Here is a 19,797-nt window from a genome sequence, read left to right as displayed (position 1 = left end):
CTGCAAGATCATAGTATGTGGTAAAGGCTTTGACATGTAGTTTGGTACTCACTGTTCCTGTCCTTCTAATGCAGGGTGAGCCTGGATTCGGGATAAAGGGAGAGAAAGGGGAATATGGTGCTCCTGGACTCAGAGTAAGCAACCCATTTTTATCATAATGAAACATGCTGAACCTAGACATGACACAGTGATGATAATGTACTTTTTAACTGCAGGGATTAGACGGTCCCCAGGGCACAACTGGGTCTGCAGGGTTAGTGGGTCTTCCAGGTGCGAAGGGAGAAAAAGTAAGCACCCGATCACCTCCCTTAAGATCTAAACTAAATTGTCTTCAATAAAACATTCATTATGATTTATATCTGTGAATGTGTGTTTGCAGGGCAGATCAGGAGAGCCTGGACTAGATGTGAGTGTCTCGCTAGGAATCGATCTTGATATTTTCAATTTGGTCATTTTCAATTGAATTTAACTTGAATCTGTGTCCAGTGATAACCTACTGTCTGACCCGTATATGCTTCTGTCTCCAGGGTTTCCCGGGTCTGATGGGGGGGAAAGGTGAACGAGGGGATAGAGGAGACAAGGTTAGATCAGTACGCAAAAAGATATATTTCATTATTTTTATGAAAATACTACCAATTCAATATTTTATCCTCACTGTGTTCCCCCCTTCCTCCTCACGTTCAGGGTGACCGAGGATCAGTGGGAAAGAGGGGTCTAAAGGGCCAGAAGGGAGAGCAGGGTCCTCCAGGCCTGGATCAGCCCTGTCCTGTGGTATGTCACATCCACACACACACACACACTGTAATACTGCACATTAGAACTTTCCTCTCACCTTATACAGTACTTCCCTGCTCTCTTCTCTCAACACTGTTTCTGTCATTTCCTCTGTGTTTCTCTGAGTTTCCTCCTCAATGCTGTGAATGTGTAACTGGCTCTTGCTGACAGGGTTGCAATGAGAGTAAAGATGTGTCTAAGGAGGCAGGGCTTTCTTCTCCTCCATCTCCTCCTCTTCCTCCTTCCGGCCCTGCGGCCCCCTGTCCTGTGGTACAGTATCTCTGTCTCCTTCTTCCTCCTCTTGCATAACTATTTTTGCATCTTGCTATTTTCTATTCAATCCCTCAAACTCTGTTATGCATGTTCTGCATCTGCAATCTGCAACCACACAGCTATATATGCCACAAAAATCCTACACACTGTCCCTTTAAGAGCCAGACTAGCTGTTGCCCCTTGGTACCAGCCTTTATGCTAAGCTAAGCTAACAGCTACAAGTAGTAGCCTTATATTTAACATCTAGATAGATAAAGATATGAGAGTGGTATCAATCTTAATCTAAATCTAAAACCCCAAAATGTCAACTATTCCTTTAAATAAAAGAGGATATAAACACCTGAGAATTAACTTAATTAAGTCTTCCTTTTTTTATTATTCTCATTTGGCTGAATTTGTATTTTTTAGAGCTCAGCCTCCACCTTTGCTTTATTTTACAACATCAGTTTGCTGATAGAGAGGGCACACCTTGGACATTATCACAGTTGTTGCATGATTGTTAGGCGTGTTTAAGCACACATCACATCACATTTTCTGGCTTGTAAACATTCCACTGCTGTTCTTTCTCTGCAGGGACACGATGGGCTGCCCATACCAGGCTGCTGGCACAAGGTGAGTGTTAAGAGGTCATTTATTTTTAAAACGTGTTGTTCACTAATTAAAGGAGTAGCATTGCATTATGAGACAGCAGATGGCACAGTCAGAGAGTAGTAAAAAGCTAACACGATGTGCAACCAACGCATATATTAATACTCATAGTGTGAGCATTAATTTAATTGCTTGAATCTGATTTGATACAGGGGCATTTTGTAAGTATATTGCAGTGTGTGAGCTTGTAATCATAAAGCATGAGTATTCAAGATCAATAGTTATTTATGTTTGGATTTGATATGCCACTAATAATTAATCCCTACTATTCTTCTTTTGCAGTGATGACTAACCAGCAGCATGGAATCTGTACATATTGATATGGTATATATTGCAGTTGAATACTACACCAAAAACCCACTCCCCTTTTTTCTCCTTTTTTCGTAAAACATTTTATATAATATATTGAGATTTTTTTTTAACAAGGACATTTTTTGAGTCTACAGTATTACAAAAACTTTTTTAAACTTAAGAGATCCAGTGTTGTTGAGAATGCAGCTGTGGTTTTGAAGAAAAGAAACTGAACTGGCAGTTGGACTCTTACTTTGAAGGACAGTCCAGATGACAGTGTTGGAGTGCCTTGACAGTCTAGCTGCCTCACTAACAAAGCCTGAGTTGCTGCCTGATTGTAATCATGAACGCTGTATGGACATAATGGTGTGTGCACTCACCCAGTCTCACGGATGCTTGGCTGGATGGACAGATCTCTTTGGGAGTGGCCGATGGAGGAATGTGGGTCAGAACTCTCCTCTTCTCTCTCTGTTTTCTGAAAGGAGGAAATGACGAGACAGAAGCTCAAACGCAAGCGTCTCTCTCAGCCCTGAATGGGCGTGGCGCCTGGTGGAGAAAGGACACATAAACAGGCAGAGAGCACGAGGGGCAGATTGGCCTTTTATGAAGCAGAGTGAGCCATGTAATGCCTCAGTGACATACTGAACTCTTGGGAGGGGGGAGGCGACAGAGAAACCTGCATTTCCACACTCACCCGAGAAGCAAAGACACACCTGCGGCTGATGATGTTGCACAATAGCTTCATAACCAGTCAAAGTTGTTTGGGAGTCACTGACGTCACTGGCACATAAGGAAGGATATACGGCACAGATACTTTGGACAAGTTGTGGTGATCTCTTGTATGGCTCTTTTGTAAAGGTTTTCACTAGTTAAATGCATGATCATAACAAAGCACAGTGTTGTTTAGCATCCTGACAGCTTCATGACTTCCTCACTGAAAGCTCAAACTAAAGTAGATTCATTTCATTTGCGATAAGCAGTCTTTTAACAGTATTTCCATTTGAACACGCCACTCAGAAAAGTCAGTAGGTCTACCTTTTTAAGACTTGCACTTGTGGCAGTGGTGACTTGTTTTCTTTTGTTATATTCTTACCAGTTTTTGTCCAGTTACATTTTGCATTCCTGTGCATTGCCATGTTTGTGGAATATATAGATGGTGAAACTTCAAGGCCAGATTTGAAGGAACTATTTACATTATTAGTAATAAACCAGTGTTTTTCTTGCCTTGACAAATAATTGCCAGTCAAATCATTTTTCTCTGTAATTTTGCTGCATTTTAAGTGATCATTATCCTTTAATCACTGATGAAGACGTGTTTGATTTACTGTTACCAGTTTGCTCTGGAAAGTGTAAGTTCTTGCTGCTGACTTAAATGTGTGTTGTTTGTTTGATATTTTTGAATCGATATAATTATTTGGATTTAAGGACTAACAGACTAAAGTATGAAATTTAAATCAAATGTATAGACAACCATTGTTTTCAAGGTCTCTTTTTTCAGCAGTACACGACAATGGTTTATAACTGTCAGTTATTTTGCATTTTGAGTGTGTGCTTTTTTCAAATATCACAAAAAAGTTTCAAGTCTTTACTATCAGATGACTTTTACTTTTACATTTCTCTCAGATGGAATATTTTCTTGGTGCTTGCTTATATACTTTAATGTACCCGTTTTAAAGCTATACTCTGCATATCCATTTGCAAAACCACACACATGTCCACCATAACACACGTATCATTGTTTAAAGGAATGTTGAACATAAAGAAAACTTGGGTTTACTGACTATTATCAAATATTTAGCTACATGTATACAGGACAGAGATTACATGGAATCATTATTTGGTCCTGTTGACATGGGCAGAAATACATACACATGAATGCAAAATTCTGGTGACGTTTCTTAGTCTACGTAGATATTAGTTTAACTTTTTGATACGATATGAATAGCATTCAGAAATGTATATTCTAGGCACTAGGCGTGACTGACGATCAATCACTTACAACGTTTTCATTGTTCGTCTGGATATGAACAGAAGAATCAGAATGTTTTATTGGTGGATGATCTTCGTTCAACATGAACATACAGGTTGCTAAACATTGCTAATTCCAATTCTTGCCCACAACCACAAACAGGTTTGTTTTTTTCAAGTATGATTGTACACAAGATCTTCAAATTAATCAGAGGAACACAAATGGACATGGATATGGATATTTGTTATTCCAATGAAGTACTTGTAGCAGAAGGATAGCAGTGTTGGTTCATAGTTCCGACTGAATCCAGAAAACACACAGGACATTGGTAACGCTGACTTCCTCTTTGTCAATTTGTATTTAAACATATCCACTAGCAGGCTCACACTATGTCTCAATGATATCGGCCACATGTCAGTGCGAAGTTGAATTACTGACATCTCTCTATGTATGTCCATATCAGTGGGATAAATATGAACAGTCCCACTAAAGGTGTAATATACTAAATGCAGTATATCACACCGATACTGCACCACTCATTTATAAAGTTAAAGGTATTTTAGAGACTTTTTCTATAAAAAAAGAATCTGTTAATGAGTTGCATTTCATTAAGATACAATAGAATAGCTGGCATACAAACTTTATTTGAGAATCCTAAAACATTTTTGTTGACTGAGAAGGTGTTGTAAGCAGAATGGTTTAACTGTAAACCACACAGTTCTTAGCATCATTTCACTGGAAGTTGATGGTTATCTGCCACTTAACGTATAACATATGTGTTTATTTCTTTTGCAGATTCTATCAATTTCAGTTTTAAGGTGTGATGGAGTCAGTAAATGGCACAGTGTCTGAATACAGTTGTGTGTTTTAGTCATACTCAGTATCACAGTTTTAGCTTGATTTTTGTGAGAATGACTTTTGGTTGTGTATTTGGTTGAAAAGGAATTAAGCTATTTTTGTAATTACTTGTCTAAAAATGTACAACGTGAAATTTGGTCAACTAAACATGTAGACTGAAGTAAACTCTCCAGTTGTATGTTGTTTTTGTCCATTAAATCATAATCATGTAAAAATATTCAGTTTCATTCATTTAACATTAGTATAATATGAAGATGTTCTGCCATCCCTCATACTGCATGTACACACAATGTTTGGTCAGAGAGAGAAAAAACACAGAGGCTGTGCAAAATACACAAAGTAACACAATAGAGTTTTAATATGAAAAGAACAATACCAGAACATATGGTGTAATTTAAAGACATGCATGTAATATATATTTACACAAAGGCCAGCACACCGTGAGGGAAGGCTGCCCTGTGAGCTCTAGTTCATGCAAAACGTTAGAAGAGACCGCAGCTTTCCTCACAGCCTCAGACTCTTGCAAGACTGAAAGCAACCGACTGATTGATTAACAGTGGAAAAAAATATCTTTCCTACATTTCTAAAGTTGAACAATCTCTTAAAATATGTGACACATTTTCTACAGCCATAGCAGCTATGTGAGGATGTGGTCAGGGACAGAAGTACATTGAGCTAGAGGCTAACATCACCAAGCTAACACGCTCACATTGACAATGATACTATGCTGATGTTTAGCAGGTAATGCTCATGCTAACATTTTCTAATCAGCACAAAACACAAGGTAAAGCTGAAGCTAATAGATGAGGATGTTCTTAGTTTTGCAGGTAGGCCAATCACAAACCAAAGTATCGTTTATAATTTTGACCTGATAAAGACGCTATAGGAAAAGTCAGGGATCACCAAAGTTATTATATTTCATCCTGAGGGGAACATGTATGTCTGTATCACATTCTATGGTTATCCACCTAGTTAGATATTTCATTAAAAATAATAAAATGACGGTATTATTACTGAAATAAATACAGATAAAGTTTCCATGAATGCATTCTGCTGAATGTGTTGATCAATCCCTGCCACCTTGATGTTGCTGTTGGCTAGTTTAATTACCTTGTTAGTCTTCTGGCTCAAATATGCCTGTAAGGGCAGATATTGGTGTGTTACCCAATAGGCCATATTTACAAATTTCATCAAACAAATACATGAAACATTTTCACAAATCATTCCCACATGTCCTCCATTGTTAGTTGAATGAGTTCGTTGTTTCCAAGTCGAAACATGTTGCACAAGTGGTTGCAATTGATGAGGAAGAGAACATTGGAAAAAAGGCATGCAACATTACATCTACTTTAATTGTTTGCAGCAACTCTGAATTTCCTGTTTTTAATTTGAAATAACAGCTTGTTTGAAATGAACAAATTACCTTATCTTTGTGGAGCAATGTTTGTGACTTTTAAATTGATGTATCGTTAACCATCATGGCATTATTCTATATCTATATTGCATGCATTATACATATGTTTGAACTAGAGGGTTTCTCCTCTCAAATATAGATAGATTAAATGAAATGCTATTAACGTTATTTAAGTAATAGCATTCACATGTTTTAGTAAATACATCCAAAATGTGTTACTTGTATATGTTTATATATATATATATATATATATATATATATATATATAAATATAATATATATATATTCTGTCTATGGATTAACAACAAGATGTTCAGATGTTGGTATTACTAAATGGTTAAAGAAAGCCAATTTGTTGTATTTCAAGAACAATATCCACATTGTTCCAAAAAGATAATGAAAAACTACAACTATATGAAAATTAAAGTCATAAAATAATTCAATATCAGCATTTCCATCAACATTCCATAACAAAGGGATGTAATTCTTAAACTAATTTAGAATCCCAAAAGCGTTTACAAATTACCATTTGCATGCAAGAATGTGGCCTTTACCCATAATGATGACAGCATTAACCATGTCAGATATTCTTTTAGAAAGATGACCTAAATAAACCAGATGTTATCAGTAATTTTTTTACAGAATAATTTAAATAATTGAAAGATTCATACAAATCAAACTGTTGATGAACATATAGCAGTGTTGCTTGAATAAAGTACACGGTCCACATTTCCCAGAATCCTTTGCGGCCTGCTAACCCCTTATAGTTTCAGCATCCGGGGTGGAGCTTCCTTTTCCTCTGTGCTGAGGTTCGATGAGGATCTAGGCTTCCCTAAACCTAAGAGAAGTCCGAATCCATCCTGGTTAAAGGAACCGCAGAAACTCGCCAAAATGACCGAGCAGATGACAGTGAGGGGGACCCTGAAGGGCCACACTGGATGGGTCACCCAGATCGCCACGACGCCCCAGTATCCCGACATGATTCTGTCGGCGTCCCGAGGTGAGGATTCCCCCGCTGTCCGCCATCATGGCTGACGCTAGGTTAGCATTAGTCCGTCGGTTGGTTAGCGGAACTTGCAACTGTAACGTACGAGAAAAAACGACGATGCTGGCGTGAGTGAACTGTGCATACTATAAACTAATGGCTGAAAAGTTATGACGGTTATTTTTTACTTTAACAGAATCTGCTTGAACTTAAGAGAAAGAAGCCGGTTAGCCTAAACTAGCTAACACAAACGTGATCTGTGCTCTACCTCAGATACCCACATTGCATCTGCGACACGTGTAGTAACATATTTAGTGTCGCGTGAACGTGATTTAATGCTGAAATGTGTAGATTTGGCAACCGTCGTTGATTGAGCTTTCCAACAGCGGTGGGGAACGTGAGAGTAGCTCAGGTGAAAGTATTGTTACTGTGCAAAAAAAAGTACTCTAGTAACTTGAGAAGTACAACGAGTTATCAAAATAACTTAACTCTTTCTGAGTTACACCTGCACTTAAAAATGTTATGTAACGAACTCTCTAATTGCTAGCTACTAAGCAGTAAATGGTGCATTGAAGCAACAGTGCAAAGAGCTGTGATGGAATTTAACAATGCCATCTGTATTCTATGATGATAAAGAGGCTGTTTCTGAGCTCTAGACTAGACCAATTTATATATTGTGTAATTTATTTGGGCTACATCAATTTCCCTCATTGATCCTTCTGCCTCTGTTTTCTTTTCCTCGTGTAGGATCTGGAGGGCAAGATCATTGTGGATGAGCTGAGACAGGAAGTGATCAGCACAAACAGCAAGGCTGAACCCCCACAGTGCACTTCTCTGGCATGGTCTGCTGATGGACAGGTACATCACACTCAGACCTATTTCAGTGGCTATCCGTGTTTAATCCCTGGTGATTATACCCTTTCACTTTTAACTCTGATGTTAATGCTGACAGTCCTGCAAATATGAGGGGAAATAGAAACACACTTATTTGAATATTAATGAGGCAACGATACAGAATTTAAATAAACAATGTTCCTTTATCCTTGTTTGCTGGCTACACTGAAAACCTGATCAGAGCGTGGCATGTCACTATTGGAACTCGCTAAAAAACGTTGCAAGCTACTTTGAATAAAAGACTGTTTGAAAATGGCTTTTTACGTCTTCCTTTCAACTCTGATTTTCTCTTTTCGTCTAGGACGGTCAGGCCATGCTGTGGGACCTGAATGAGGGCAAGCACCTCTACACCCTGGACAGTGGAGACACCATCAATGCCCTCTGCTTCAGCCCGAACCGTTACTGGCTGTGTGCCGCTACTGGCCCCAGTATCAAGATCTGGGTAAAAGACTTCATTCTAAACCTCTCATGATCAGTAAATGGTGCATTGAAGCTACAGTGCAACGAGCTGTGATGCATTCTAACTATGCCATCTGTATTCTATGATGATAAAGAGGCTGTTTCTGAGCTCTAGTCTAGACCAATTTATATATCGTGTAATGTATTTGGGCTACATCAATTTCCCTCATTGATCCATCTGCCTCTGTTTTCTTTTCCTCGTGTAGGATCTGGAGGGCAAGATCATTGTGGATGAGCTGAGACAGGAAGTGATCAGCACAAACAGCAAGGCTGAACCCCCACAGTGCACTTCGCTGGCATGGTCTGCTGATGGACAGGTACATCACACTCAGACCCATTTCAGTGGCTATCAGTGTTTATTCCCCGGTGATTATACCCTTTCACTTTTAACTCTGATGTTAATGCTGACAGTCCTGCAAATATGAGGGGAAATAGAAACACACTTAATGAATGCGTTGGCGCAACAACAAAAAAATACCATGAAACCGCCAGAATCTTACAAAATACCGTGATACACCTTTTCGGTCACACCGCCCAGCTCTATTGGCTACACTGACAACCTGATTCAGAGTGTGGCAGGTCACTATTGGAACTCGCTAAAAAACGTTGCAAGCTACTTTGAATGAAAGACTGTTTGAAAAGAGCTTTTTATGTCTTCCTTTAAACTCTGATTTTCTCTTTTCGTCTAGGACGGTCAGGCCATGCTGTGGGACCTGAATGAGGGCAAGCACCTCTACACCCTGGACAGTGGAGACACCATCAATGCCCTCTGCTTCAGCCCGAACCGGTACTGGCTGTGTGCCGCTACTGGCCCCAGTATCAAGATCTAGGTAAAAGACTTCATTCTAAACATCTCATGATCAGTAAATGGTGCATTGAAGCTACAGTGCAAAGAGCTGTGATGCATTCTAACTATGCCATCTGTACTCTATGATGATAAAGAGGCTGTTTCTGAGCTCTAGTCTAGACCAATTTATATATCGTGTAATTTATTTGGGCTACATCAATTTCACTCATTGATCCTTCTGCCTCTGTTTTCTTTTCCTCGTGTAGGATCTGGAGGGCAAGATCATTGTGGATGAGCTGAGACAGGAAGTGATCAGCACAAACAGCAAGGCTGAACCCCCACAGTGCACTTCTCTGGCATGGTCTGCTGATGGACAGGTACATCACACTCAGACCTATTTCAGTGGCTATCCGTGTTTAATCCCTGGTGATTATACCCTTTCACTTTTAACTCTGATGTTAATGCTGACAGTCCTGCAAATATGAGGGGAAATAGAAATGCACATATTTGAATATTAATGGAACAACGTTACAGATTTTAAATGTACAATGTTCCTTTATCCCTGTTTATTTTTCTTTACAGACCCTGTTTGCTGGCTACACTGACAACCTGATCAGAGTGTGGCAGGTCACTATTGGAACTCGCTAAAAACGTCGCAAGCTACTTTGAATAAAAGACTGTTTGAAAAGAGCTTTTTATGTCTTCCTTTCAACTCTGATTATAATACATGTTTTTTTTTACTTAAAACTTGTGTAACAGTCGGGATAACGGTGCATTCAAACTTCAACAAAGCAATAATAAGTCTGAACAGTTCTGAACTATTCATGTCTAACGTTGGATTCCTGAAACTGGTTACCTGATTTGTGTTAACACTATTTATTTTAGTGTAAATAACGTACCATCTTTTTGCATGGGTAATATCTTAGAATCAAAGAGGTGACTGTTATGGCTTCAAGTGAAATTCCTGAAATGTCAGTCCAGATTTTAGAGTTTCTATTTGAGTGGAGATAAAGTAGCGCTTTGAGTAATGGCGTCGTGGACTTCGTCCGAAATTATACTAGCATGCTATTTTTCAGTTTTTTTTAATTTTGTGAAGAAGTCCCAGAAACGTCTCGACAGACCCCTATTTGTAATACTGGAAGTTTGTCAATATTGCATTACTTTCATCAGTAGTCCATGAAAGTCACGGAACAGGACAGGTGACAAAGGGCAGCCATGGTGGAGGCCAGCACCCACCGGGAACGTGTCTGACTTATTGCAGAGAATGCGGACACAGCTCCTACTGCAGTCGTACAGAGACCGGATCGCCCGTTGTAAAGGGTCCAGCACCCCCCACAAGAACCCCAGAGCGACCCGGTCGAAAGCCTTCTCCAAGTCCACAAAGCACATGTAGGCCAAATCCCAATGTTCCCCCCCCCTTACGGACTTTGAGGCACGCTCCCGCGAAGTCCGTGAGGGTTTAGGGCTGTCCCGTTGTCAAATCATCGAGTGTTTGAGGGCTCTCTCGCAGACATTTTGAGCCCTTAATGAACCCTTTTCGCAAGTCAGCATGGTATGCTGACTTAGCCTCAGGGAATTGCCCACAAATCATTGCAATGTGACGTTAAACACGGGGTAACCAGTGGATGCATGGAGACCCAAAAAAAAAGGTAAACAAAGAGGACGGCTCACGTGTGTTCAGCCTGGAGTATTACATTTACACAGAAACATTAAGGGTTAAAGATGGAACAAAAAATAAACATGAAATCAGAATATATATTTATTTATCAAATATTAGATTTTGTCATTGAAGCTGTTTTGACAAAAACGAGTAAATAGATTATATGAAATTACTTCTCATCTTGTGAGTAAAGATCCTGGAAGACGTTCAAATCAGGGAGTACAAAGTATAAAATAAATACACACAATTATACATCATATTTGTTGTCGTTTTCATGGTAACGTGATATGTTGCAGCAAAGTGCTGTCCCATTCCTATTTACACCATCTCAAGCCTTCACAGCCTCTCACACTCAACCACTTACCAGGTGACGTCAGTAAGTCCTTGAGGGTTCAGGGTTTGAGGGTTTAGGGGGGACATTGGGATTTGGCCGTAGACTGGTTGGGCAAACTCCCAGAATCCCTCCAGTAGTCTTGCGAGGGTAAAGAGCTGGTCCACTGTTCCACGGTCGGGACGGAATCCACACTGCTCCTCTTGAATCCAAGGCTCGACAAACTGTCAGAGCCTCCTTTCCAGCACCCTGGCATAAGCCCACCCCGGTAGGCTGAGTAGTGTGATACCCCGATAATTCGAGCACACTCTCCGGCCCCGCTTTTTGAAAATGGGAACCACCACCCCGGTCTGCCAGTCCATGGGCACTGATCCCGACCCCCATGCGACACCGAAGAGGCGTGTCAGCCAAGACAGCCCAACAGTGTCCAGCGCCTTCAGCATCTCAGGGCGGATCTCATCCACCCCCGGCGCCTTGCCACCAAGGAGTTTTTTGACTACCTTAGCGACCTCTGCCAGGGATATGGGTGAGCCCTCCCTCAGGTCTTCAGGCGCTGCCTCCTCTACAGAGGACATGTTTGTCGGAGTTCCTCAAAGTGGGTTTCAAAGTCGTCGTCGTCGTCGTCGTCCCCCCCCCCCCCCCCCCCCCCCCCCCTCCCGGCTGAGAACAGTCCCCAACCTCCCTCGGGATGTGTGAGAAGTTCTTCCGGAGGTGGGCGTTAAAGACCTCCCGGACAGGGTCCTCCGCCAGATGTTCCCAGTTCACCCTCACTATACGTTTGGGCTTGCTGGGTCTTTCCAACCGGTTCCCCCGCCATCTGATCCAACTCAGATCAGTTGACAGCTCTGCTCCTCTCTTCACCCGAGTGTCCAAGACATACGGCAGCAGATCAGATGATACGATTACAAAGTCGATCATTGATCTCCGACCTACGGTGTTCTGGTACCAGGTACACTTATGAGCCACCTTATGTTCGAACATGGTGTTCGTTATGGCGAAACCATGGCTAGCACAGAAGTCCAATAACGAGACACCGGGTTCAGATCGGGCAAGCCGTTCCTCCCAATCACCCCCCGCCAGGTTTCTCCGTCATTGCCCACGTGAGAGTTGAAGTAGAACTATGGAGTCGGCAGGCGGCGCCCTTTCCAGGACCCCTCCCACCGACTCCAAGAAGGCCGGATACTCCAAACTGCTGTTTGGTGCATAAGCACAAACCACAGTCAGAGCCTCGTTCCCCGCAACCCCTAGGCGCATAGAGGCGACCCGCTTAATCTTTATCCGCCAGAAAGTTTGCCGCCTTCTGTTCACACAGCGTTGCCAAATACATCAAAACGTGCAGCTTGATCGGGAATCGTGTGCTTTGACTTTTCTCAGAGATTCACCCAGCGGTTTTCCCTCAAATCTGAGCAAAATTTCTCAATTCACTTGAATGGGGTTTTGGCGTGACGACAACAAAAAAAACACTTAACTCTGGGCCCTTATTGACGAGCCATACATTAACGTTGACAAATTATTCAAAGTTTAAAATGTAGACAAAACGCTGCACTTTAGAGCCAAATGGGCATTTTGATAGCTAGCACGGTTTTCATTAAGTCAACGTTTAAGTTTCAGGAACATTTTCGGTCCGTTTCAGATTTTATAATGGGTGTGTATTGCACGGAATGTTCAGCACTAGAGTGAGGACATAACTGTCAGAGTGGAGCGGAGCAGGAAAATATTCTGTGATTTTTCCAAACAAATTGCTCCAGGTCCCACAATCTTTGACCAAAAAGCTTGCGAATCTTGTGCTGTCGCACACAGATGTCTATGGAATCCAACGGACTTACACATTTGGCTCAAAGAGCCGCAGAGCGACATGAACTCCAACCAACTGCTCCATTAGACTCCATGTTAAATCTGACCACCAATTTCTCAAAGAAAGCAGACGGTAAAAACCACATCAATTCGTTCGGCAGAGTCTTATCTTTCTCATGATACTGTAACTGTAACTGTTTACTGTAACGTTTCTTAATCAGTCTGCCACTCCAACCGGTGCGTCCTCACCATGGCAACCAGTTACACACACGCTGTCTGTCTCTCTCTTTCTGTCTCTCTCTCTCAATGTGTGTCAAACATGATTCCTTCTCCTCTCACCCACCCAGCCCCACCCTTTCAAAATAAAAGCCCCTTGGAGTAACCGCATCTTAACATGAAGCTCAGAATTAGCTTAGTTGTGTTTGTATTTTTTTTTTCTATTACACTGCACTCTGGTCCTGCCTTGTATGAATGTGTGGTTACTTGTAAGCCCAAGTGGTTACTTGTAAGTGGGTAGGGTGTAGTTATGCATGATGCATTGATAATACATTTTAAAAACCATTATTTCAGTCATTCATTGATTAATTTCCTGTGGCAATGGTAATTAAACAAGGCAATACAACCATTGTATTCTCTAAATCTCTCCCACAGTGAAACACAGAGAATGTGGTGTACCTTGAAAATACATGCTTAGTTATTACCGGTAATATCTGCGTGTATATATATATTGCGAAGTCTTTGGGCAGTAGCAGCCACACTGTCAAAATTCCCTGCAGAATTTTCTAGTTACATTTACCAGCTAACTTTATGTGTGTTGGATGTAACCCTACAGTTACTAATGTAGAATAATAACAGTAGAGTTTAGTTGATTGGACTGATGGAAAATATCGTAACTTTATTTGCTAACGTTAGCCGTTAATGGCTGCAGGAGAAGATGAGCCAAACTTTGTATATTTGCATCTGGCTCTTATCAAACCAGATGCCATCCACAAAGCTGAGGAGATTGAGGATATTGTCATAAAATCAGGCTTCACCATCTTGCAGGTTGGTTAAAATGTAAACTCTGTAAACTATAGCATGTGCTGTATATTGTCAGGAAGGGGCTGATGCAACTAATCTGATTTCCGAAGCAATTATTTAAGTAACAGTATTCACATGTTTGTGTTACTTTGATATGTTTATATATATATATATACTGTATATATATATAAATATATTCTGTGTATGGATTAACAACAAGATGTTCAGATGTTGGTATTAATAAATGGTTAAAGATAGCCAATTTGTTTTTAAATAAATGTTATATTTATTGTTATATTTCAAGCATATTGTTCCAAAAAAATAATGAAAAACTACAACTATATTAAGATTAAAGTCTTAAAATAATTCAATATCAGCATTCCTATCAACATTCCACTACAAAGGGATATAATTCTTAAAATAAATATAATCCAAAGAGCGATTAAAAATTCACATTTGCATGCAATAATGTGGCCTTTACCCATAATGATGACAGCATTAACCATGTCAGATATTCTTTTAGAGAGATGACCTAAATAAACCAGATCTTATTAGTATTTTCTTAAATAATTATTTTAAGAATTTAAAGATTCATACAAATCAAACTGTTGATGAACATATCATAGCAGTGTTGCTTGAATAAAGTACATGGTCCACATTTCCCAGAATCCTTTGCGGCCTGCTAACCCCTCATAATTTTAGCATCCGGGGTTGAGCTTCCTTTTCCTCTGTGCTGAGATGCGATGAGGATCTAGGCTTCCCTAAACCTAAGAGAAATCCGAATCCATCCTGGTTAAAGGCACCGCAGAAACTCGTCAAAATGACCGAGCAGATGACAGTGAGGGGGACCCTGAAGGGCCACCATGGATGGGTCACCCAGATCGCCACGACGCCCCAGTATCCCGACATGATTCTGTCGGCGTCCCGAGGTGAGGATTCCCCCGCTGTCCGCCATCATGGCTGACGCTAGGTTAGCATTAGTCCGTCGGTTGGTTAGCGGAACTTGCAACTGTAACGTACGAGAAAAAACGACGATGCTGGCGTGAGTGAACTGTGCATACTATAAACTAATGGGTGAAAAGTTATGACGGTTATTTTTTACTTTGAACAGAATCTGCTCGATCTTAAGAGAAAGAAGCCGGTTAGCCTAAACTAGCTAACACAAACGTCATCTGTGAGCCACCTCAGATACCCACATTGCATCTGCGACACGTGTAGTAACATATTTAGTGTCGCGTGAACGTGATTTAATGCTGAAATGTGTAGATCTGGCAACAATCCACTCCTTGCCACTGGGGGACGTGAGGGTACCTCGGGTGAAAGTATTGTTACTGTGCAAAAAAAGTACTCAAGTAACGCGAGAAGTAAAACAAGTCATCAAAATAACTTGTGAACTCGCACCTGTATTTATTTGTGATGAAATGACAAGTAATTTCCTGGATTAATGACCTGTAACAGACACCACGCAGTTAAGTGTCAACATGTTAAAGTGTCCTTAAACTTTGATCTTTCCAGGTTAGATGTCCTAAATCCCAGTTCCATCACAAATGGCCACAGTTCACATCCAGGTCTCTAGAATCCCATGAAGACAATAAGATTAGTCAGAGAAGTGGACAATCTCCAAACAGGGAAAAAGTAATGATTCTCCTCTGCTTAAGAGAAAACCATATGCTGCATCCGAACTATTCTACAAGTCCAGTTAACTCAAGTTACTTGAGTACATATAACTGAGTAAATGTAACTCGTACCCCCTCTGCCTGCTAACATTTACTAAATATTTGTCCGCTTTCCTTTAGAAACCCACTCGCACAATTGTAAATGTGCATGGTAATGTTAATATCGGTTGTCTACAGAATGAAATATGGAGACAAAGTTAAACACATCGTGGATGTCTTGTTTTCCAGATAAGAATATCATCATGTGGAAGCTGACCCGTGATGAAACCAACTATGGCATCCCCCAGCGCTGCTTGAGTGGCCATTCTCACTTCGTAAGTGACGTGGTCATCTCCTCAGATGGACAGTTCGCCCTGTCCGGTGCCTGGGATGCGTCCCTTCGCCTGTGGGATCTCACAACGTAAGTACAGACAATGGTAATCTCTCAAGTGCTGGTTTAGATGTTCAGGGTTTACTGTGGTTATGTTTCTTCTGAATTTGTACTGTGGATGTTTTTTGTCCATGGGAAAGTGTCTTCATTGCTGCTAGGAATACAATTCAATAGGTCAAATCGGAGAACAAATTTTTAGCGCAAGTTGTGTGGTCAGATTCTGGACCTGCATCTGGGTTGGGCAATATGGCTGACTTGTGGCCTTTCTTTAGACACAACGCAGTGGAGATAAGTCTGGCTATGAGAGACTACCAGCTTGTTATGAAAGCCATTTAGTGTCATGATGTTACCTGGAACTAAATGTGCTAATATGGACCCGAAGTATGGGGTCAGATCAGTCTCAATAATTGCAAATGCACACAGATAGACTCACAAATGCAAACAGAAAGATTCACAAATGCGCACAGAACAATTCACAAATATATTCGATTTACAAATGCACACAGAAGGATTTACAAATATATTCGATTTACAAATGCACGCAGAACAATTCACAAATACATTCCAATGCACAAATAAATAAATTACGATTTATATAAATGTAAAAAAAAAAATCACAAATATATTTCTGCATTTGTATGTATTTGTGTGTGGATTTGTATGTATTTGTGTGTGGATTTGTATGGATTTGTGTGTGGATCGCACTGCATTCATTTGCAAATCGCTTCACATTCGTGTATGGATTTTTGAGACTGTTCTGCCGTCGCTGGATTCACAAATGCGTTTCTTTCAACATAGACCTGTCTGTAGCCAATCAGATGTCAGCCTCATTTTCAACCAATCACATGAGCGCAGCTTCATACATATTCATACATATTGTAGCCGTCTGTGTTCACCCAGAGCTCTACGATACCTCATATCAGTAGAGACCGGACCAAACTATGTGTGTGTAAACCATATGGTACAAACAATGAGGCCACTAGGCTGCTAGCGTAATGCTGCGGTTCACACCAAACACGATTCGCGCCGCGTTAATCGCGCCGCCGTTCTCGCCGGGGGACTATTTGTGTTCATTCGCGTGAATCGGTGAATCGCGCTGGACACTGTTTGTGAAAATGTTTGTTGTGGTGTTTCCCCAGTGGCAAAACCACCCGCCAATTTGTTGGACACTCCAAGGATGTTCTGAGTGTGGCCTTTTCCGCTGATAACCGCCAGATTGTGTCTGGCTCCCGGGACAAGACCATCAAGCTGTGGAACACTCTTGGAGTCTGCAAGTACACCATCCAGGTGAGCCGTCATATCATGTTGATTGGACTTGAGGTTAAGACACCTCGACTCATGATTAGAGCCTGGAGACGAGGGGCTGGACCGTGAATGTGGATAGTAAAGAAAGGGAAGACTAGGACAGCGCACCCGTTTTGACTTTGTGATATTCCCACACAGAGGTTTCTGGCAAGACGCTCCTCAGTGTGCCAGAATACACACTGAAGAAGGGGTTTTGTGAGTAGCACGTTGGTCTCCTTCAGTGTCAGTGGAACTAGATTTCAGTGAATTTAATTACTGGTTTATGGCCTTGTGCCGCTTGGAATTAAAAGTCAAAACTTCGCAGTCCCTACTTGTCAAAAAAAGCAACTGGCCTTTAATATGGAGTTTCCTTAAATTGATGTCAAAAGGGCAAATGCTGCTCACCCAGTCCCGATGGCCCTGTTGTAGACTCGCTGTCTGTGATGTCCAGCGTGGTCATGCTTTAATATCATAAACCAAATGATGCAGTGACCGTGGTTGGTGCTAATAAGTAGCCAAACAAAACACTGCTGCAGACATCAGTGTTTTTCATCTGGCAATTAAAAAACACAGCACTAATGTTGGGTAACCAAAGAACTTTACACTGAGACTATATATATGTTTTATATTTGCAGGAGGAAGGTCATTCTGAGTGGGCTTCTTGTGTGCGCTTCTCCCCCAACAGCAACAACCCGATCATCGTCTCCTGCGGCTGGGACAAGGTGGTCAAGGTACTTGATTCCTTTAAAATTCTCCTTAGCTTTTGCCTGAGTTCTCTTGTAACTGAATTAACTTATTCTAGGTAGTTTGTTTGACCTGTGATTTTGAAAAACTGGCTCCTATTACCTGAACATCACCATTGATGGTTAATGAGAACACAACCCGTATGGCGCTACATGATTCCTGTCATTTCCTCCTAGGTGTGGAACCTTGCCAACTGCAAGCTGAAGACTAACCACCTTGGCCACGGTGGATTCCTGAACACAGTGACCGTCTCTCCTGATGGCTCCCTGTGTGCATCTGGTGGAAGGGTATGAAATAACATTATTTTGTATTATTGTAGAATGTTTATGATTGTTCCCCACCATTCTGAACTCATCTGAAGCACCTGTTTAAGTCCAGCTGCAGGTTTTAGCAGCGATGAAAATTTTCAATGCATCTGTTTACTACTGATGATAAAGAGGCTGTTTCTCAGTTACACCTGCACTTGAAAATGTTATGTAACAAACTCCCTAATTGCTAGCTATTAAGCATAATATAAATATCCTAGCAATCTCTTATATCTATAAATATGGCTATTGATGCGTATTTTCTCTTTTTGTCTAGGACGGTCAGGCCATGCTGTGGGACCTGAATGAGGGCAAGCACCTCTACACCCTGGACAGTGGAGACACCATCAATGCCCTCTGCTTCAGCCCCAACCGTTACTGGCTGTGTGCCGCTACTGGCCCCAGTATCAAGATCTGGGTAAAAGACTTCATTCTAAACATCTCATGATCAGTAAATGGTGCATTGAAGCTACAGTGCAAAGAGCTGTGATGCATTCTAACTATGCCATCTGTACTCTATGATGATAAAGAGGCTGTTTCTGAGCTCTAGTCTAGACCAATTTATATATCGTGTAATTTATTTGGGCTACATCAATTTCCCTCATTGATCCTTCTGCCTCTGTTTTCTTTTCCTCGTGTAGGATCTGGAGGGCAAGATCATTGTGGATGAGCTGAGACAGGAAGTGATCAGCACAAACAGCAAGGCTGAACCCCCACAGTGCACTTCTCTGGCATGGTCTGCTGATGGACAGGTACATCACACTCAGACCTATTTCAGTGGCTATCAGTGTTTAATCCCTGGTGATTATACCCATTCACTTTTAACTCTGATGTTAATGCTGACAGTCCTGCAAGTATGAGGGGAAATAGAAATGCACTTATTTGAATATTAATGGCTTAACGATACAGAATTTAAATAAACAATGTTCCTTTATCCCTGTTTATTTTTCTTTACAGACCCTGTTTGCTGGCTACACTGACAACCTGATCAGAGTGTGGCAGGTCACTATTGGAACTCGCTAAAAACGTCGCAAGCTACTTTGAATAAAAGACTGTTTGAAAAGAGCTTTTTACGTCTTCCTTTAAACTCTGATGATAATAAATGTTGTTTTTTTACTTAATAAAACTTGTGTAACAGTTGGATAACGGTGCATTCAAACCTCAACAAAGCAATAATAAGTCTGAACAGTTCTGAACTATTCATGTCTAACGTTGGATTTCGGAAATGTGAATCCATAAAGTTAGGAAAGAATTGGATCAT

The 19,797-nt window shown here is 41.0% G+C and overlaps 3 protein-coding genes across 3 annotated transcripts in view; all 3 read left to right on the top strand.

The window, feature by feature from the left end:
• Positions 1–5,021, top strand: part of LOC306701972 (uncharacterized protein) — a 113,662-nt gene extending 108,641 nt beyond the window's left edge. Inside the window, exons 24-31 of the mRNA XM_079167444.1 lie at positions 75–134; positions 216–287; positions 380–406; positions 528–581; positions 685–771; positions 946–1,044; positions 1,621–1,659; positions 2,469–5,021. Coding sequence (XP_079023570.1) covers positions 75–134; positions 216–287; positions 380–406; positions 528–581; positions 685–771; positions 946–1,044; positions 1,621–1,659; positions 2,469–2,519 — 489 coding nt within the window. The 3' untranslated portion in view covers positions 2,520–5,021. The remainder of the gene's footprint in view (positions 1–74; positions 135–215; positions 288–379; positions 407–527; positions 582–684; positions 772–945; positions 1,045–1,620; positions 1,660–2,468) is intronic.
• A 2,016-nt stretch (positions 5,022–7,037) lies between these two features.
• LOC306702581 (small ribosomal subunit protein RACK1-like) lies at positions 7,038–10,042 on the top strand. Its single transcript, XM_079168221.1, is given in 7 exon segments — positions 7,038–7,244; positions 7,960–8,070; positions 8,408–8,548; positions 8,772–8,882; positions 9,255–9,392; positions 9,619–9,729; positions 9,935–10,042. Coding segments are annotated over 7 exon segments (804 nt in total). The 5' UTR covers positions 7,038–7,118; the 3' UTR covers positions 10,001–10,042.
• A 4,842-nt stretch (positions 10,043–14,884) lies between these two features.
• On the top strand, positions 14,885–19,601 carry rack1 (receptor for activated C kinase 1). Its single transcript, XM_079168028.1, has 8 exons — positions 14,885–15,086; positions 16,062–16,233; positions 17,343–17,490; positions 18,123–18,218; positions 18,408–18,518; positions 18,814–18,954; positions 19,178–19,288; positions 19,494–19,601. The coding sequence occupies exons 1-8, from the start codon at positions 14,978–14,980 to the stop codon at positions 19,557–19,559; spliced, it is 954 nt and encodes a 317-aa protein (XP_079024154.1). The 5' UTR covers positions 14,885–14,977; the 3' UTR covers positions 19,560–19,601.
• Positions 19,602–19,797: the final 196 nt, after the last annotated feature.

The sequence above is a fragment of the Pholis gunnellus genome (genome assembly GCF_910591455.1).
Source record: "Pholis gunnellus genome assembly, chromosome: 10".
Taxonomy (NCBI): Eukaryota; Metazoa; Chordata; class Actinopteri; order Perciformes; family Pholidae; genus Pholis; species Pholis gunnellus.
The sequence above is the reverse complement of the archived record's forward strand: the minus strand, read 5'-3'. Positions and strand labels throughout refer to the sequence as shown.